This window comes from Carcharhinus amblyrhynchos, chromosome 11, assembly GCF_965287045.1.
Source record: "Carcharhinus amblyrhynchos chromosome 11, sCarAmb.v2.hapA, whole genome shotgun sequence".
In the NCBI taxonomy this organism is placed as follows: Eukaryota; Metazoa; Chordata; class Chondrichthyes; order Carcharhiniformes; family Carcharhinidae; genus Carcharhinus; species Carcharhinus amblyrhynchos.
The window spans coordinates 66633985-66647893 of NC_137334.1; the positions used below are offsets into that span (position 1 = coordinate 66633985).

The 13909-nt window shown below is 41.1% G+C and overlaps 1 protein-coding gene across 2 annotated transcripts in view; it reads right to left on the reverse strand.

Annotated features, from left to right (window-relative positions):
* Positions 1–13909, reverse strand: part of nckap5l (NCK-associated protein 5-like) — a 567643-nt gene that overhangs the window by 457046 nt on the left and 96688 nt on the right. For both annotated transcript variants that reach the window (XM_080199314.1, XM_080199316.1), the window contains exon 2: positions 11314–11387. In XM_080199314.1, coding sequence (XP_080055440.1) covers positions 11314–11381 — 68 coding nt within the window. In that variant the 5' untranslated portion in view covers positions 11382–11387. The remainder of the gene's footprint in view (positions 1–11313; positions 11388–13909) is intronic.

Here is a 13909-nt window from a genome sequence, read left to right on the forward strand (position 1 = left end):
GATATTTGTCTAGCAGTGGTCTAGAATGTTTGGACCTGTGGTGAAACAGGAGATGTGTTGATGGTATCTTGGTAGGACACTCTTGAGCTTGGCATGGTTGAAGTCCCTGGCCATGATGAAGATTGGTTCATCTCTGCAAGTCCATCTCACTGTGTAAAGTTAACACTATTGGAAAAGTGAATATACTGGTCTCAGTAACTGCCTGTTATTCTGGGCCAGTAAATTTGTGCCCTCTGAGTACAACCACTTGTTCAACCTTTACATCAATATTGGTCCAAACTTCAGCTACCTAGGGTAGAATTTCCACCCTTGAACTCTTTACCCATTTTTCCTTCTTGATAACTTTTCTTAATGCCCACTCTTTGGTCATATTTTTTTCACCCCCATCTTATATAGCCTTTTGGCTTACATCCATTTTTCCCTACATTTGTGTGAAGTGTACGGATATGCTTTTCTCTGTATAGAATACAAACTTTTGTTATTAATTTATTGTTTTGTTGTTGCCTTTTGCTGTTTTACTTTGCTGTTGTTGTTGCAGCATAACCAACACAATCTCTGAAGTACAAGAGAAGGAAGACTGCCACAAAACTGCCTTCAACTCTTAAAGCTTCAAATCAATTCAGCAACTGACTCAAGAACATCTTCTTCCCTGCTACCATCAGACTTCTGAATAGACCTTCCATACACTAAGCTGATCTTTCTCGGCAATACCCTCTCTTTTCCTTCTCGCCTATGTACTCTATATATATGTTTTCTGTATAGCGTGCAAGAAACGATATTTTTCATATCTCAATACATATGACAATAATAAATCAAATCAAACTTATTCTGGTAGGTTAAAAATGTGTTTTTCTTTCATTGAAATTAGTTTGGGGAGTTTAAAATGTACTTATTAGTGTCACAAGTAGGTTTACATGAAGTTACTGTGAAAATCCCCTCCCTAGTCACCACAACTCGGTACCTGTTTGGGTACACTGAGGTAGAATTTAGCATGGCCGATGCATCTAACCAGCATATCTTTCTTTGGTGGGAGGAAACTGGAGTACCTGGAGGAAACCCATGCAGTCACGGGGCTAATGGAACACCACTGTTTAAGAAGGAAGGGAGGCAGCAGATGGGAAATTATAGGCCGGTTAGCCTGACTTTGGTCATTGGCAAGATTTTAGAGTCCATTATTAAAGATGAGATTGCAGAGTACTTGGAAGTACATGATAAAATAGGACTGAGTTAGCAAAGCTTCATCAAGGGAAGGTCATGTCTGACAAATCTGTTAGAGTTCTTTGAGGAGATAACAAGGAAGTCAGATAAAGGAGAACCAGTGGATGTGATTTATTTAGATTTCCAAAAGGTCTTTGACAAGGTGCCATATAGGAAACTGTTAAATAAGTTAAGAGCCCACGTGTTAATGGTAAGATCCTGGCATGAATAGAGGATTGGCTGACTAGCAGAAGGTGGAGCGTGGGGATAAAAGTGTCTTTTTCGGGATGGCAGCCAGTGACTAGTGGTGTGCCTCAGGGATCAGTGCTGGCACAACAACTTTTCACAATATACATTAACGATCGGGAAGAAGGAACTGAAGGCACTATTGCTAAGTTTGCAGATGATACAAAGGTATGTAGAGGGACAGGTGGTATTAAGGAAGCAGGGGGGCTGCAGAAGGACTTTGACAGGTTAGGAAAGAGGACAAAGAAGTGGCAGATGAAATGCAATGTGGAAAAGTGTGAGGTTATGCACTTTGGAATGAAGGCATAGATTTTTTCTAAATGGGGAAATACTTAGGAAATCAGAAACACAAAGGGACTTGGGGGTCCTTGTTCAAAATTTTCTTAAGTTTAAGATGCAGATTCAGTTGGCAGTTAGGAAGGCAAATGCAATGTTAGCATTCATGTTGAGAGGGCTAGAATACAAGAGCAGAGATGTACTTCAGAAGCTGTATAAGGCTCTGGTTAGATCCCATTTGGAGTATTGTGAGCAGTTTTGGGCCCCATATCTAAAGAAGGATGTATTGGCTTTGGAAAGGGTCCAGAGAAGGTTTGCAAGAATGATCTCTGGAATGAAGAACTTGTCTTATGAGGAATGGCTGAGGACTCTGGATCCATTCTGATTGGAGTTTTGAAGGATGAGGGGGGAATCTTATTGAAACTTACATGAGACTGCTGGCCTGGATGGAGTGGACGTGGAGAGGATGTTTCCATTAGTCAGAAAAACTAGAACCAGAGGGCACAGCCTCAGGCTGAAGGGACGATCCTTTAAAACAGAGATGAGGAGAAATTTCTTCAGTCTGAGAGTGGTGTGAATCTGTGGAACTCTTTGCCACAGAAGGCTGTGGAGGCTAAATCATTGAGTGTCTTTAAGACAGAGATAGATTCTTGATAAATAAGGGGATCAGGAGAATGATGAGAAAAAGATCAACCATGATTGAATGAAAGTGTTTGTTTTGATATTTTCCTTTAACACCTCAGTATTGTTAAAGCCTGGAAACAGGTATCTAGTACTCCAGAATATATCCACCATGTGCAATGTAGAAATTAAAGCTGGGTCTTCTGGTTAAAATTATTTTTGTGACGGTGGCTCAGTATTTTCCAAAAATGGACAAGAATTTGGCTCATAAAAGGGCAGCACAATAGCACAGTGGTTAGCACTGTTGCCTCACAGTGCCAGGGTCCCAGGTTCAATTCTGGTCTCAAGTCACTGTCTGTGTGGCGTCTGCATGTTCTCCCTATATCTGCATGGGTTTCTTCTGGGTTCTCCGGTTTCCTCCCACAGTCCAAAGACATGCAGGTTAGGTTGATTGGCCATGCTAAATTGACTCTAGTGTCGGGGATTAGTAGGGTAAACTAGTGGGGTTATGAGAATAAGGCCTGGGTGGGATTGTGTTCAGTACAAACTAGATGGGCTGAATGGCACCTTCTGTACAGTAGAGATTCTATGAATACAGGAGCAGCACCTAAGAATTGCAAGCAATGTGGTCCCAACATTCAAGAACAAAGTGAAAAGTGAATTAAGGAATTACAGATCAGTTATTGTAGCAAAGCAGCAGGGGAGGAAATGCCTTAGGCCCCATTATGGAATATAATCAGTGTTAACCATATAACTGATAAGCGGAGGGTCAGCATGTTTCTTTGCAGCAATGGATCATGCTTCATAAGTCTACTGGAATTCTGTGAAGAAGTAAATAAATTATTTTAAAATATCTATCTGATGTATATGAATTAGTTGGATTTTGATGAAGGCTGCCCAGGGAACTTCACAGGCCCCTCTGCATTTCAAAACAACTAGACATTTTTTACACTAGAGTGGATAAAAATATATGGAATTGTCAAAGTGACTTGTGCTACTGGAAGTTATGGCAACAGGTTGTTGATAAATGCACAAATCATTATTGAATAATGATAAGATGGGTTGCACAAGAAGCTACTCTATTAATTGTATAAATAAAAATGATTAAAAGGTTTATATATGCCACCTTCTCATAACACGCAAGAAACTCAGGTATCTGAACAACCTATGCCTTCAGATGCTTAAACACCTCATGTATTTTTCTGCTTGAAGTATGTGATAAGACACCAGTGGCAGCATCTCACATGAAATGCTCCAACAACTGGCATCTCTATTCCACAAAACCTTTGCATCATGAGTATGGATCCAATTTTCTTTAGTGAGAAGCAAAGATGACCATAATATCATGGTACCAGTGAAGGAAGAAAATCAAGGTTGTATCTTTGACAAAAATCAATACATTTTAAGGTGCAGGTAACCCATATGCTTCAGGTTGCATGCACTTACAGTGATGGGCAAGGATTTTTTTTTACACAGAGAGTGGTAGATGTCTGGAACATGCTGCCAGAAGTAGTGGTGGAGGCAGATACAATAGGGGCATGTAAGGGGCTTTTAGATAAGCACATGAATATGCAAGGAATACAGAAATATGAACCAAGGACAGGCAGACGGAGTTAGTTGAATTTGGCGTCATGTTCAGCTGACGGGTCTGTTCCTGTGCTGTAATGTTGTATGTTCCTGGTTGTCTTCAAGAGAGAAAATATTCATTTAGCATTTTTCCATTGACCAGATGAATGTTTATTCCTCAGAAAATGTGGGATTGATCATCACACCCCCCCACCAACAACTGACCAAAGGGAAAGTAATAGAGGCATTTAAAATGGTAGCAGCACTGAGTTGTATTCCCATCATTTTCCTCTTTTAATGTATCTGAGAACAGGCAGAGAGAAACCATCCACTCTTGTATGAAAAAAAGACTGAGACTGGTTAGAAATGCAAGTGTTTGATGAAAACCTGTTGTCTGAGAAGGTGTAGGACTACTATTCCCCCAGGCCCAGCAAAGAGCCTTTGGGCCTCACCAGACCTGCTTCTCCTTCCTAGTACCAGACTGCCAAGCTCTGTCTCCAGCACGACCATTCTATCACAGGCTGCACCATAGGACCTCCGGACCTCTATCCAATTTTTACCCTGTGTAGAAATTCTGATTCATTTTTATATGAATGGCAACGTTTAATCATGGTCTATCCAGACCCAAAAGGAACTTAATCCCATTTCATCCTTTCTCTATGTTCACATGGATTTGTCTACCTGTGGAATTTTCTAAATAGCCTGCAAAATTCTCTACCACAGAGGTCTGTGGAGGCCAAGACACTGAATGAATTTAAGAAGGAAATAGATTTCTAGGCTTTGAAAGTGTCAAGAGGTATGGCGAGAGAGTGAGAATATGGTGTTTAAAAACAGGATCAGTCATCACCATATAGAATGTTGGAGCACACTTGAAACCAAATGAGCTGCTCCTGCTCTTATCTTCTATTGCACTTCTAAATATGGAGCAGACCTACAGTCTGAAACATTTACTTCGAAACATCATCAAATTTTTTTTTTAAGAAAAATATCTCAATCATTCTAAAAACATTTAAACACTTCACAAAAAATGCAACTGAACATATAAACCCTTTCTACATTTCATTCAACTATCTCGTGGTAGTTCAATGTTACACCAGATTGCTGGAAGAAAGACTTCATGATATAAGAACATAAGAAATAGGAGCAGGAGTAGGCCAACTAGCCCTTCAAGCCTGCCCCGCCATTCAATAAGATCATGGCTGATCTGTCTTGGCTCAGTTCCACATTCCCGCCCTCTCCCCATAACCCTTAATCCCCTCTCTTATCAAAAACCCATCAACCCGCGTCTTAAAAATATTTAGCGAGGTAGCCTCCACCACTTCAACGGGCAGAGAATTCCAGAGATTCACCACCCTTTGAGTGAAGAAGTTCCTCCTCAACTCCGTTCTAAACCGCCCCCCCTTTATCTTGAGGCTGTGCCCCCTAGTCCTACTATCCTTTCTGAGCGGGAAGAGTCTCTCCACCTCTATCCTATCCATCCCATTCATCATCTTATACGTCTCAATGAGATCTCCCCTCATTCTTCTAAACTCTAACGAGTACAAGCCTAATTTATTCAGCCTCTCCTCATAGCTCAACCCCCTCAACTCCGGCATCAGCCTAGTACACCTCCTCTGCACTCCCTCCAAGGCCAAAATATCCTTGCGTAAGTACGGCGCCCAAAACTGCACACAGTACTCCAGCTGCGGCCTCACCAATGCCCTATACAGCCGCAGCAAGACCTCCCTACTTTTATATTCAATCCCCCTCGCGATGAAGGCCAGCATCCCATTCGCCTTCCTGACCACCTGCTGCACCTGCAAGCTGGGTTTTTGCGACTCATGCACAAGGACCCCGAGGTCCCTCTGCACCGTCGCCTGCTGCAGTTTTTCTCCACGTAAGTAATAATCCTTCCTACCATTATTCCTACCAAAGTGGACCACCTCGCACTTGCCAACATTAAATTCCATCTGCCATTTCCTGGCCCATTCGCCCAGCCTATCTAGATCCTTCTGTAGACTCTCACCACCCTCCGCACAATTTGCCTTTCCACCAATTTTATGAGGTATTCATAGAATTCCTACAGTGCAGAAGGAGGCCATTCAGCCCATCAAGTTTGAACCGACTGTCCAGCAGAGCATCTTACCCAGGCCCACTCTATACCCACAACCCCTTGTATTTACCTCACTAATCTACACATATCTGGATACTAAGGGCACTGTGGGAACTCCACACAGACAGTGACCTAAGGCTGGAATTGGGTCTGAGTCTCCGGCACTTTGAGGCAGCGCTGCTAACCACTGTGCCACCATGCTGCTCCGAATTATTACGTTTAGACCCAACAAATAGAATATAATTAACAGTTTAAAATCTTTTCTTGGGTCAATTAAAAACAATCTATATTTCCAGATAACATCAGCTCATTTTTATTTAAACTATAATTAGTAGGGTGCCATAATCAATATTTCTGTTTAAGACCCCTTTACCCTAAATTGAATAGAAGCTAATAGACCACAACTTCTGTTGAAGAATACATTTCTTACAAGGTGCTGACTGGCAAGTAGATCTAAAATGACACAGCTGCTAAAAACAGGTTTTGAAAGAAAATCTTGCTGCTCTGAGATGACGCATGGACAGCATGAATAAGCACAAGCATCCAAAGTTATGTTCTTTTTTGAAATACGTAATGTATGATTGCAATCAGCTCTTTCCACCAAGTTAACCACCGTTTTGTTGAAAGAAAAGGTCCTGGTTCATTTATTATTTGAATTCGCCATCTCTTATTTCAACAACTTCAAGTTACTTCCCCAACATTTACTGCCAAAAAAGTAGAAACTCCTAAATGACGCCTTCATAGCATGTTAATAGGCAACAGATAGTTATTTATTCACAACAAATTATTAACATTTTCATTTTAGCCTGCACAGCTGAAATCTTAGAGCACTGTGACTATTTAGGATAAGGCATGGGAAAATTAAGATCTAAACAGATGTAGGTTTCCAAGGGTGATAGTTGAAAAGATGGGATCACTGTAGACCAGATTCTGCAAATGTTTTTATGCTCCCTCGGGCTTTTGTCATCACATCAGTATGGAAGAAAGTTAAAAAAAAACTTAGTAAATCTCAAGTCACATTAGACTTTGAATAGCCCATACTTTACTTATACTTGCAATGTACTTCGCCAACTGAAATCCAGGCTCATTCAGGTCATCTATTTGAACTAAGCCCTATTAAACATGCTCTGAAATAATCAGCCAGTCTACTTGTGAATGCTGTGGATAATTTCAATGTTTAGCAACAGATGGTACTCCACAGGAAGAAAATAAAACGTATTTAAGTCCTCTTGCAAAAATAAACTTGTCATTCTTTGTTTGAAATGTAGCATCAGATATACATTTTCTACCTGCACCATGACACCACTTTGAGGTTTATCTGGCTCTGACCGCATGTTATAAATCTACGTGGGTTTCTATTATGTGTGAGAAGCTAACTATTCAAGATTTGTGTTCTTGATTTTATTATCTTGCTCAAAGTAAACGAAACCCTATCGTTCAATGTCAGGTTCAGTGACCAATGACCCAATGGGTTACAACCGTCAGCCAACCACAAATCCTCGGAATAATAAAGCCTGGGAAGTAGTGTGGGCTGATTTATCAGGACATCTGTCTGGGTAGAGACACTCTAGTAGCACCCCTGCATACCTAGTGTTTTCCCATGTTCCTTAGAGGCCTTCAGCTATATATCTCCTTTTTGTGTTTATTAGAAGCGTGTAAGCAGTTATACATGGCTGGACTGAAAAGGACTCTATTCTTATAAGTATTGGGATGTGAACAAGCAAACCTAAGATAAAATTGCATACAAGAACCTTTGTTCCTAGAATGAAAATAAAACAATTCCTGTTAAAATATTACTGCAACCAAAGAACCAAAGCTATAAAAGCCAGATCCCCAACAATAACCTGTTCAAAAAAAAAATCATTAATTAAAATAAACAACAAAATGGTTCTAAGATTTTAAAGCCTCAAAATATCCAGAGAAGGTTTCGTTTTTACACATTTTTGGTTATAGTATATTTTGGTTATACATCATGTATTTTCTTTATTCTACAGAATGTCACCATCTTACATTCAATGTGCATACTGCTGAAACTTGGGTATTAAACAATTCGTTTTGAAAAATATGTTTTCCTCAGTTTGCTATTTTTAATAGCAAACACTTGACTACACACATATAAAGCAATTGGAGATGAATTTATCTTAACTAAATGCTAAAATGTGAATGGTGACGTTTCATTATTCAACGTGGAAAAAAAAATAAATTAGAACTGTTTCAGGCTTAAGTGTTTTACCGAGGTTACTGTCACCTTTTATTTCTCAAATATTGTGACAATATTTTGCCTTATATAATTCTGTCAAAAATGAATTCCCACTGACATGTTCATTCTGTGATGGCTGATTGACAGTCTACAAATGTCTGAACATCATTCAAAATTACATCACCCACCAAAAAGTGAATCTATTAAAGGCATTGATGACTGAAAAAATATATAGATTACCAATGATAAACAAAGTTAATATCCAATAAGTTACTTACCAATAAATTATGAAAATTTAATTGCAAAATGTTTGCTTTAGAATAACATATCTAAATTTCACTAAAATGCTTATATCTTCATTTTGCCCAGTTTCTCAAATTCTTTAGAAGTTAAGTTCCTTAGTCAAAAATTGATGATAGACATTTACAACAAGTTAACAAGAGGGCATAGATCTAAAATCATCACCAGATGAATGATGGGAGGAGTGAGAAGAAGATTTTTTTGTAGATAGTACTAATAGAAAATGCAACAGACACTTAGGAACAATGAGGGTGGTAGAGTTAAAGAACAGGCTACAGCACATTAGGAGGCCATTTGGTCCATCATGTCCATGCAGCTCTCTGCAAGAGCAATCCAGTTAGTCCCATTCCTCTTCCCTTCCCTCATAGTCCCTCCAATTCTCTCTCTCCATATATTTCTCCAATTCTCTTTGGAAAGACATGGTTGGGTCTTCCTCCACCATCATATTAGCCAGAGAATTCCAGGTTATTATCATTCTGGCTTCTGGTGAAACGATGGTCAGCAAGATTTAAAATTGACGAGCAGGACTGAATATTCCATCCCCCATTTCTGTTATATGGGATTTGTAAGGATCCAGATAGTGAACCCACATTCAACATTCCCCAACTTTCCAGCTCCATTGCAGGAGATGGCATTACAGACATTTGCTATTTCCATGGATGCAGGCACATTTTGCTAAGCAGAGTTGTTCGCTGTGCCTGAGAGGAAACGTGACAAATTCTAGCCTGATTTGGAAACCTTTCAGCAGGTAAGGTCAAAAGTTGTTAACAACTTCACGTATCATAATCAAAATGTTTAGGAGCGATTCTCCCAATAAAATTCTAAGGTTGAATTTGTGTAAAAACTGGAATAAATCCCATGGGCTTTTTTTAGCGGGAGTTTCAAAATGAATCTCTCGCACTCTGTGCGTTGCAGAGAGCCCGAGTTTAAATTTTGCGATAATTCAGAAGGCGGGACCTATTCCCACTGGAGAAGCGGGCAGCATAGTTCTAAGCAGGCCACTGCGTATGTGCCGATCTGTCAGTGCTGAGAACGGCACATGTGAAGTAGCACCACAATGCGGGCCTCCCAACTGCTGGCCAGCTCATCTGCATTAAGGTCACCATTATTGGATTAGTGCTGCATAGCATAACTGATTTTACAACTATTTATTATCACAGCTTGACGGCTCCACATGATTGTGGATATGTTGAACAAGGAGTATGAAGCCAGTTCTTGCTTTTATAAGGGATTCTACAGTTAATTGAAATATTTGTTGTTACAAGAGATAATGTAGTTGAAGGAATGTAAATGTAGTAAATGGAATTTTAATGATTTTTTAAAAATAAAATCTGCAATAGACACTTGGAACTTTATTTAACTTAATCTCAGCATGGGTTCTGAGCCCTACGCAAGGTGGACTCTGAGTGAGTTGGCAAGATAGGTGCAAGGAAAAGGGCTGGTTGATAGGGCCGTGTGTTATCATGAATTGGCACAAGGTTGGTATAGGGGCTATATAGGGCCAAAGGGGTGGGCAAGGGCACAGGCTGACACGAAAGGTAAGGGGGACCATAGAGCTGGACAGAGGAACATTAGGTGGCATGTAATATATAAGGGGCCATAAGGGTGGGCAGAGGGTAATAGGTTGACATGGAGGTTATGAGAGACCATAGGTTTGCATGACAGGCATGACGAACTATGGGAGGTTGGATGGGGGCATCAGATGTCATGCTTTGTCATTGATGGGGCTTGGAGAATGTGTGAGAAGGCAAGGCGTATGAGGGCTGAAGAGGTGCTTACGTTTTTCTGTGTTTTTAAGACTTCAATATAGTATTGGTGCACCAAGGCAGACCTTATGCCCAGCCCACCTCCACACCCAGCATTGTCTGCACTCATTCGGGGTTGCCTGCCCCAACTCTTAAGGAATTACACGACCCGAAAATGAAAATCTAACCTTCTGGGCCACTTTGTCCCAGGTTGAGTTTGCGGAGGTAGGAAATGTGCTGACTCTGCATTCCCAGCCTGGGAGTGAAAAACTAGGCCTCAACCTAAGTATAACTCTGAGATCATCCTGGGAACAAACGCTTGAAATTTCTTTTCTCCTCAACAAACCGGTTCCTTAAACCATATTTCACCCATCCTCATCTTGGACGGCATCATGCCCATTATGAAAGGCTGTTGCATATACCTCCTCAAATTTCTCCTGCATCCAACACTTTGCCCCTGCCTATTCCCCTTTCAGATATCAGTCCTTACTTCACAGATAACACTACAAGGGATTGAGAATACCAAGGTGCAAGAAAGGGGAGGGCTTCACAGACTAAATAAATTTAGTGATGATAGGATGTTACGAAATAAAATCAGTTTTTCTTCCCTTATCCACTGTGCTATCGACAGTGTCTTACTTTAGCACTAGAAGATTACTTATTTTCTCTCCTATTCTTCCTCCTCATTGTTGAAACCCTAATCCGTGTCTTTAATCAACTCAGTCAGATTTCTCCATTATTTTCTTTGCTGGTCTCCTTATTTCCATCATCCAAAAGCTACAATCATGCGGGTCCACATTCTCATCTGATCATAAGAAAAAGGCTTTTCTTTACAAATTTCCACAGGCCTCTAGTGTCCAATAATTTGTACAAGAATTTACCACGGCCTTGCTCTCCATTTCCTCCATAATCTGTACCAGACCTATGTAACTATGCATATCATTTTGTTCTCTCCTCTTGCCACTTTTGCCTTTTTGTCCTTTGTTCAGTTTTCATTCAGTATCCTTGTGAAGTACTCAGTGTAAATGTAATGATAAGTTGTTGTTAAATAGCATTTGTGTGGTACTTACCTCTGAACATTGCTTTGTGATTCTTCCAACTGTTTCAGCAACTCTTGTGTATATTTGTTCGAATCCATGTAACCCTGCAGTAAAATTAAAAGAATTTTCCTTAGCATAATAAAACTACCATTTTAAACAGATAACTTTAGTTGATGGATTGTCATTCCTAGTTATTCATCCCCCCACAATCCTCTTTAAAGCAGTGGAGGAGGTTCTGGGCATCTATTGTTCTTCATGAATCAGACATCTGGAAGATTGCTTTAATTAGAAATAGAAAACAATTATCACCCTGCAAAGTAGCACTCCCCATCATTAACTGGACTAAGAGTTGATTAAATTTAATAGATGCAATGTAATGCTATATAGCAGAATGTATAGCACATATTATGCTATATTTATAATATACCAGCAATTTAATTCTCTACTTTGCTCTCACATTGACTAATCAAAACCAAAAACAAGACGGCAGATTACTAGCTGAATGGCTGTAAATTGGGAGCGGGGAGTGTGCAGCGGGACCTGGGTGTCCTTGTGCACCAGTCACTGAAGGTAAGCATGCAGCAGGCGGTAAAGAAGGCAAATGACAAGTTGGCCTTCTTGCAAGAGGTTTTGAGTACAGGAGCTGGAATGCATTGTTGCAATGATACAGGGCATTGGTGAGGCCACACCTAGAGTAAAGTGTGCAGTTTTGGTCCCCTTTTCTGAGAAAGGATGTTCTTGCTCTTGAGGGAGTGCAGTGAAAGTTTACCAGGCTGATTCCAGAGATGGCAGGACTGATGTATGAGGAGAGATCGACTAGGTTAGGATTGTTTTCACTGGAGTTCAGACGAATGGGGGTGGGCAGCGGTGGGATCTCATAGAGACTTATAAAATTCCAACAGGTCGAGACAGGATAGATGCAGGGAGGATGTTCCCAATGGTGGGGGAGTCCAGAACCAGAGGCCACAGTCTGAGGATTCAGGGTAGACCATTTAGGACCCCAAGAGTGGTGAGCCTATGGAATTCATTACCACAGGAAGTAGTTGATGCCAAAACATTGAATGTATTCAAGAGGCGGCTGGATATAGCACTTGAGGCAAATGGGATCAAAAGTAATGAGGAGAAAGCAGGATTAAGCTATTGAGTTGGTTATCAGCCATGATCATAATGAATGGTGGAGCAGGCTTGAAGGGCCAAATGGCCTCTTCCTGCTCCTACCTTCTGTTTTCTACGTTTCTATCTCTGTCCTTGGTCAGTGACCCAGTGAACCACAAGCCAGCTACAGGAATAGCACCTCATCTTTTGATGAAACACTTTGCAGACTTCCAGCTTCAACACTGAGTTTGACAATCTCTGTTCCCATTTTGTTCCATTTTCTTTGCATGTTTCAGTTTCTCTCATCTTTGCAACAAACCTACGGTAGGCAAATCTTTTCATTTCTTTACTTGCCTCATCCCTCTGTTATTTAGTACCTCCTGTCTTTCACTCTACACAGACCTTCCAGAAAATCACAGAAAAAGTTACAGCACAGAAAGAGGCCATCCTGCCCATTGGGTCCATGCCTGTCCAAGGACACCAAGATGCTCTTTCTAATCCCACCTCCCTACACCAGGTCCATAGCCCTGTGGCTTACAGCAGTTAATATGCAGAACCAGGTATTTTTTAAAAGTCTCTGCATCCACCACTAACTTGGGCAGTGAATCCCAGATACCCACCACCCTTTGCATAAAAAAGTTCTTCCCCATGTCCTATCTACGCCTACTGCCACTTACCTTGAATCTATGTCCCTCGGTTCTAGAATTCTCCACTAAGGGAAACAATTTTATTCTGTCCGCTTTATCTCTTCCCCTCATAACTTTGTACACCTCTATCAAGTCAGTCCTCAGCCTTCTTTGTTCCAAGGAAAATAACACCGACCTATCCAACCTCTCCTCATAACTACACTTTTCCAGCCCTGGCAACATTATTATAAACCTCCTCTGCACTCTCGCCAGAGCAATTATGTCTTTCCTGTAATATGGTGCCCAGAACTGCACACAATATTCCAGTTGTGACCTCACCAGTATTTTATACAATTCCAACATTATATCCTTACTTTTATATTCTATATCTCTGCCAATGAAGGACAGCATTCCATATGCTTTCTTTACTACCTTGTTTATTTAAACTGCTGCCTTTAGGAATGACATGGCAGCACAGTGGTATGGTGGTTAGCACTGCTTGCCTCACAGCGCCAGGGACCAAGGTTCGATTCCCGGCTTGGGTCACTTTCTGTGTGGGGTTTGCACATTCTCCCCATGTCAGGGTGCCATGAATCCCACCCAGGCCCTATCCCCATGACCCCACCTATTTACCCTAGCTATTCCCCTGTAACTAAGGGGCAATTTATCATGGCCAATCAACCAAACCACCCACATCTTTGGACGATGGGAGGAAACCGGAGCACCCGCAGGAAACCCATGTAGATGCAGAGAGAACTTGCACACTCCACACAGACAGTCACACAAGGCTAGAATTGACCCTGGGTCCCTGGCACTGTGAGGTAGCAGTGCTACCCACTGTGCCACCATGTTACATAGAACATAGAACACTACAGCACAAACAGGCCCTTCGGCCCACGAGTTGC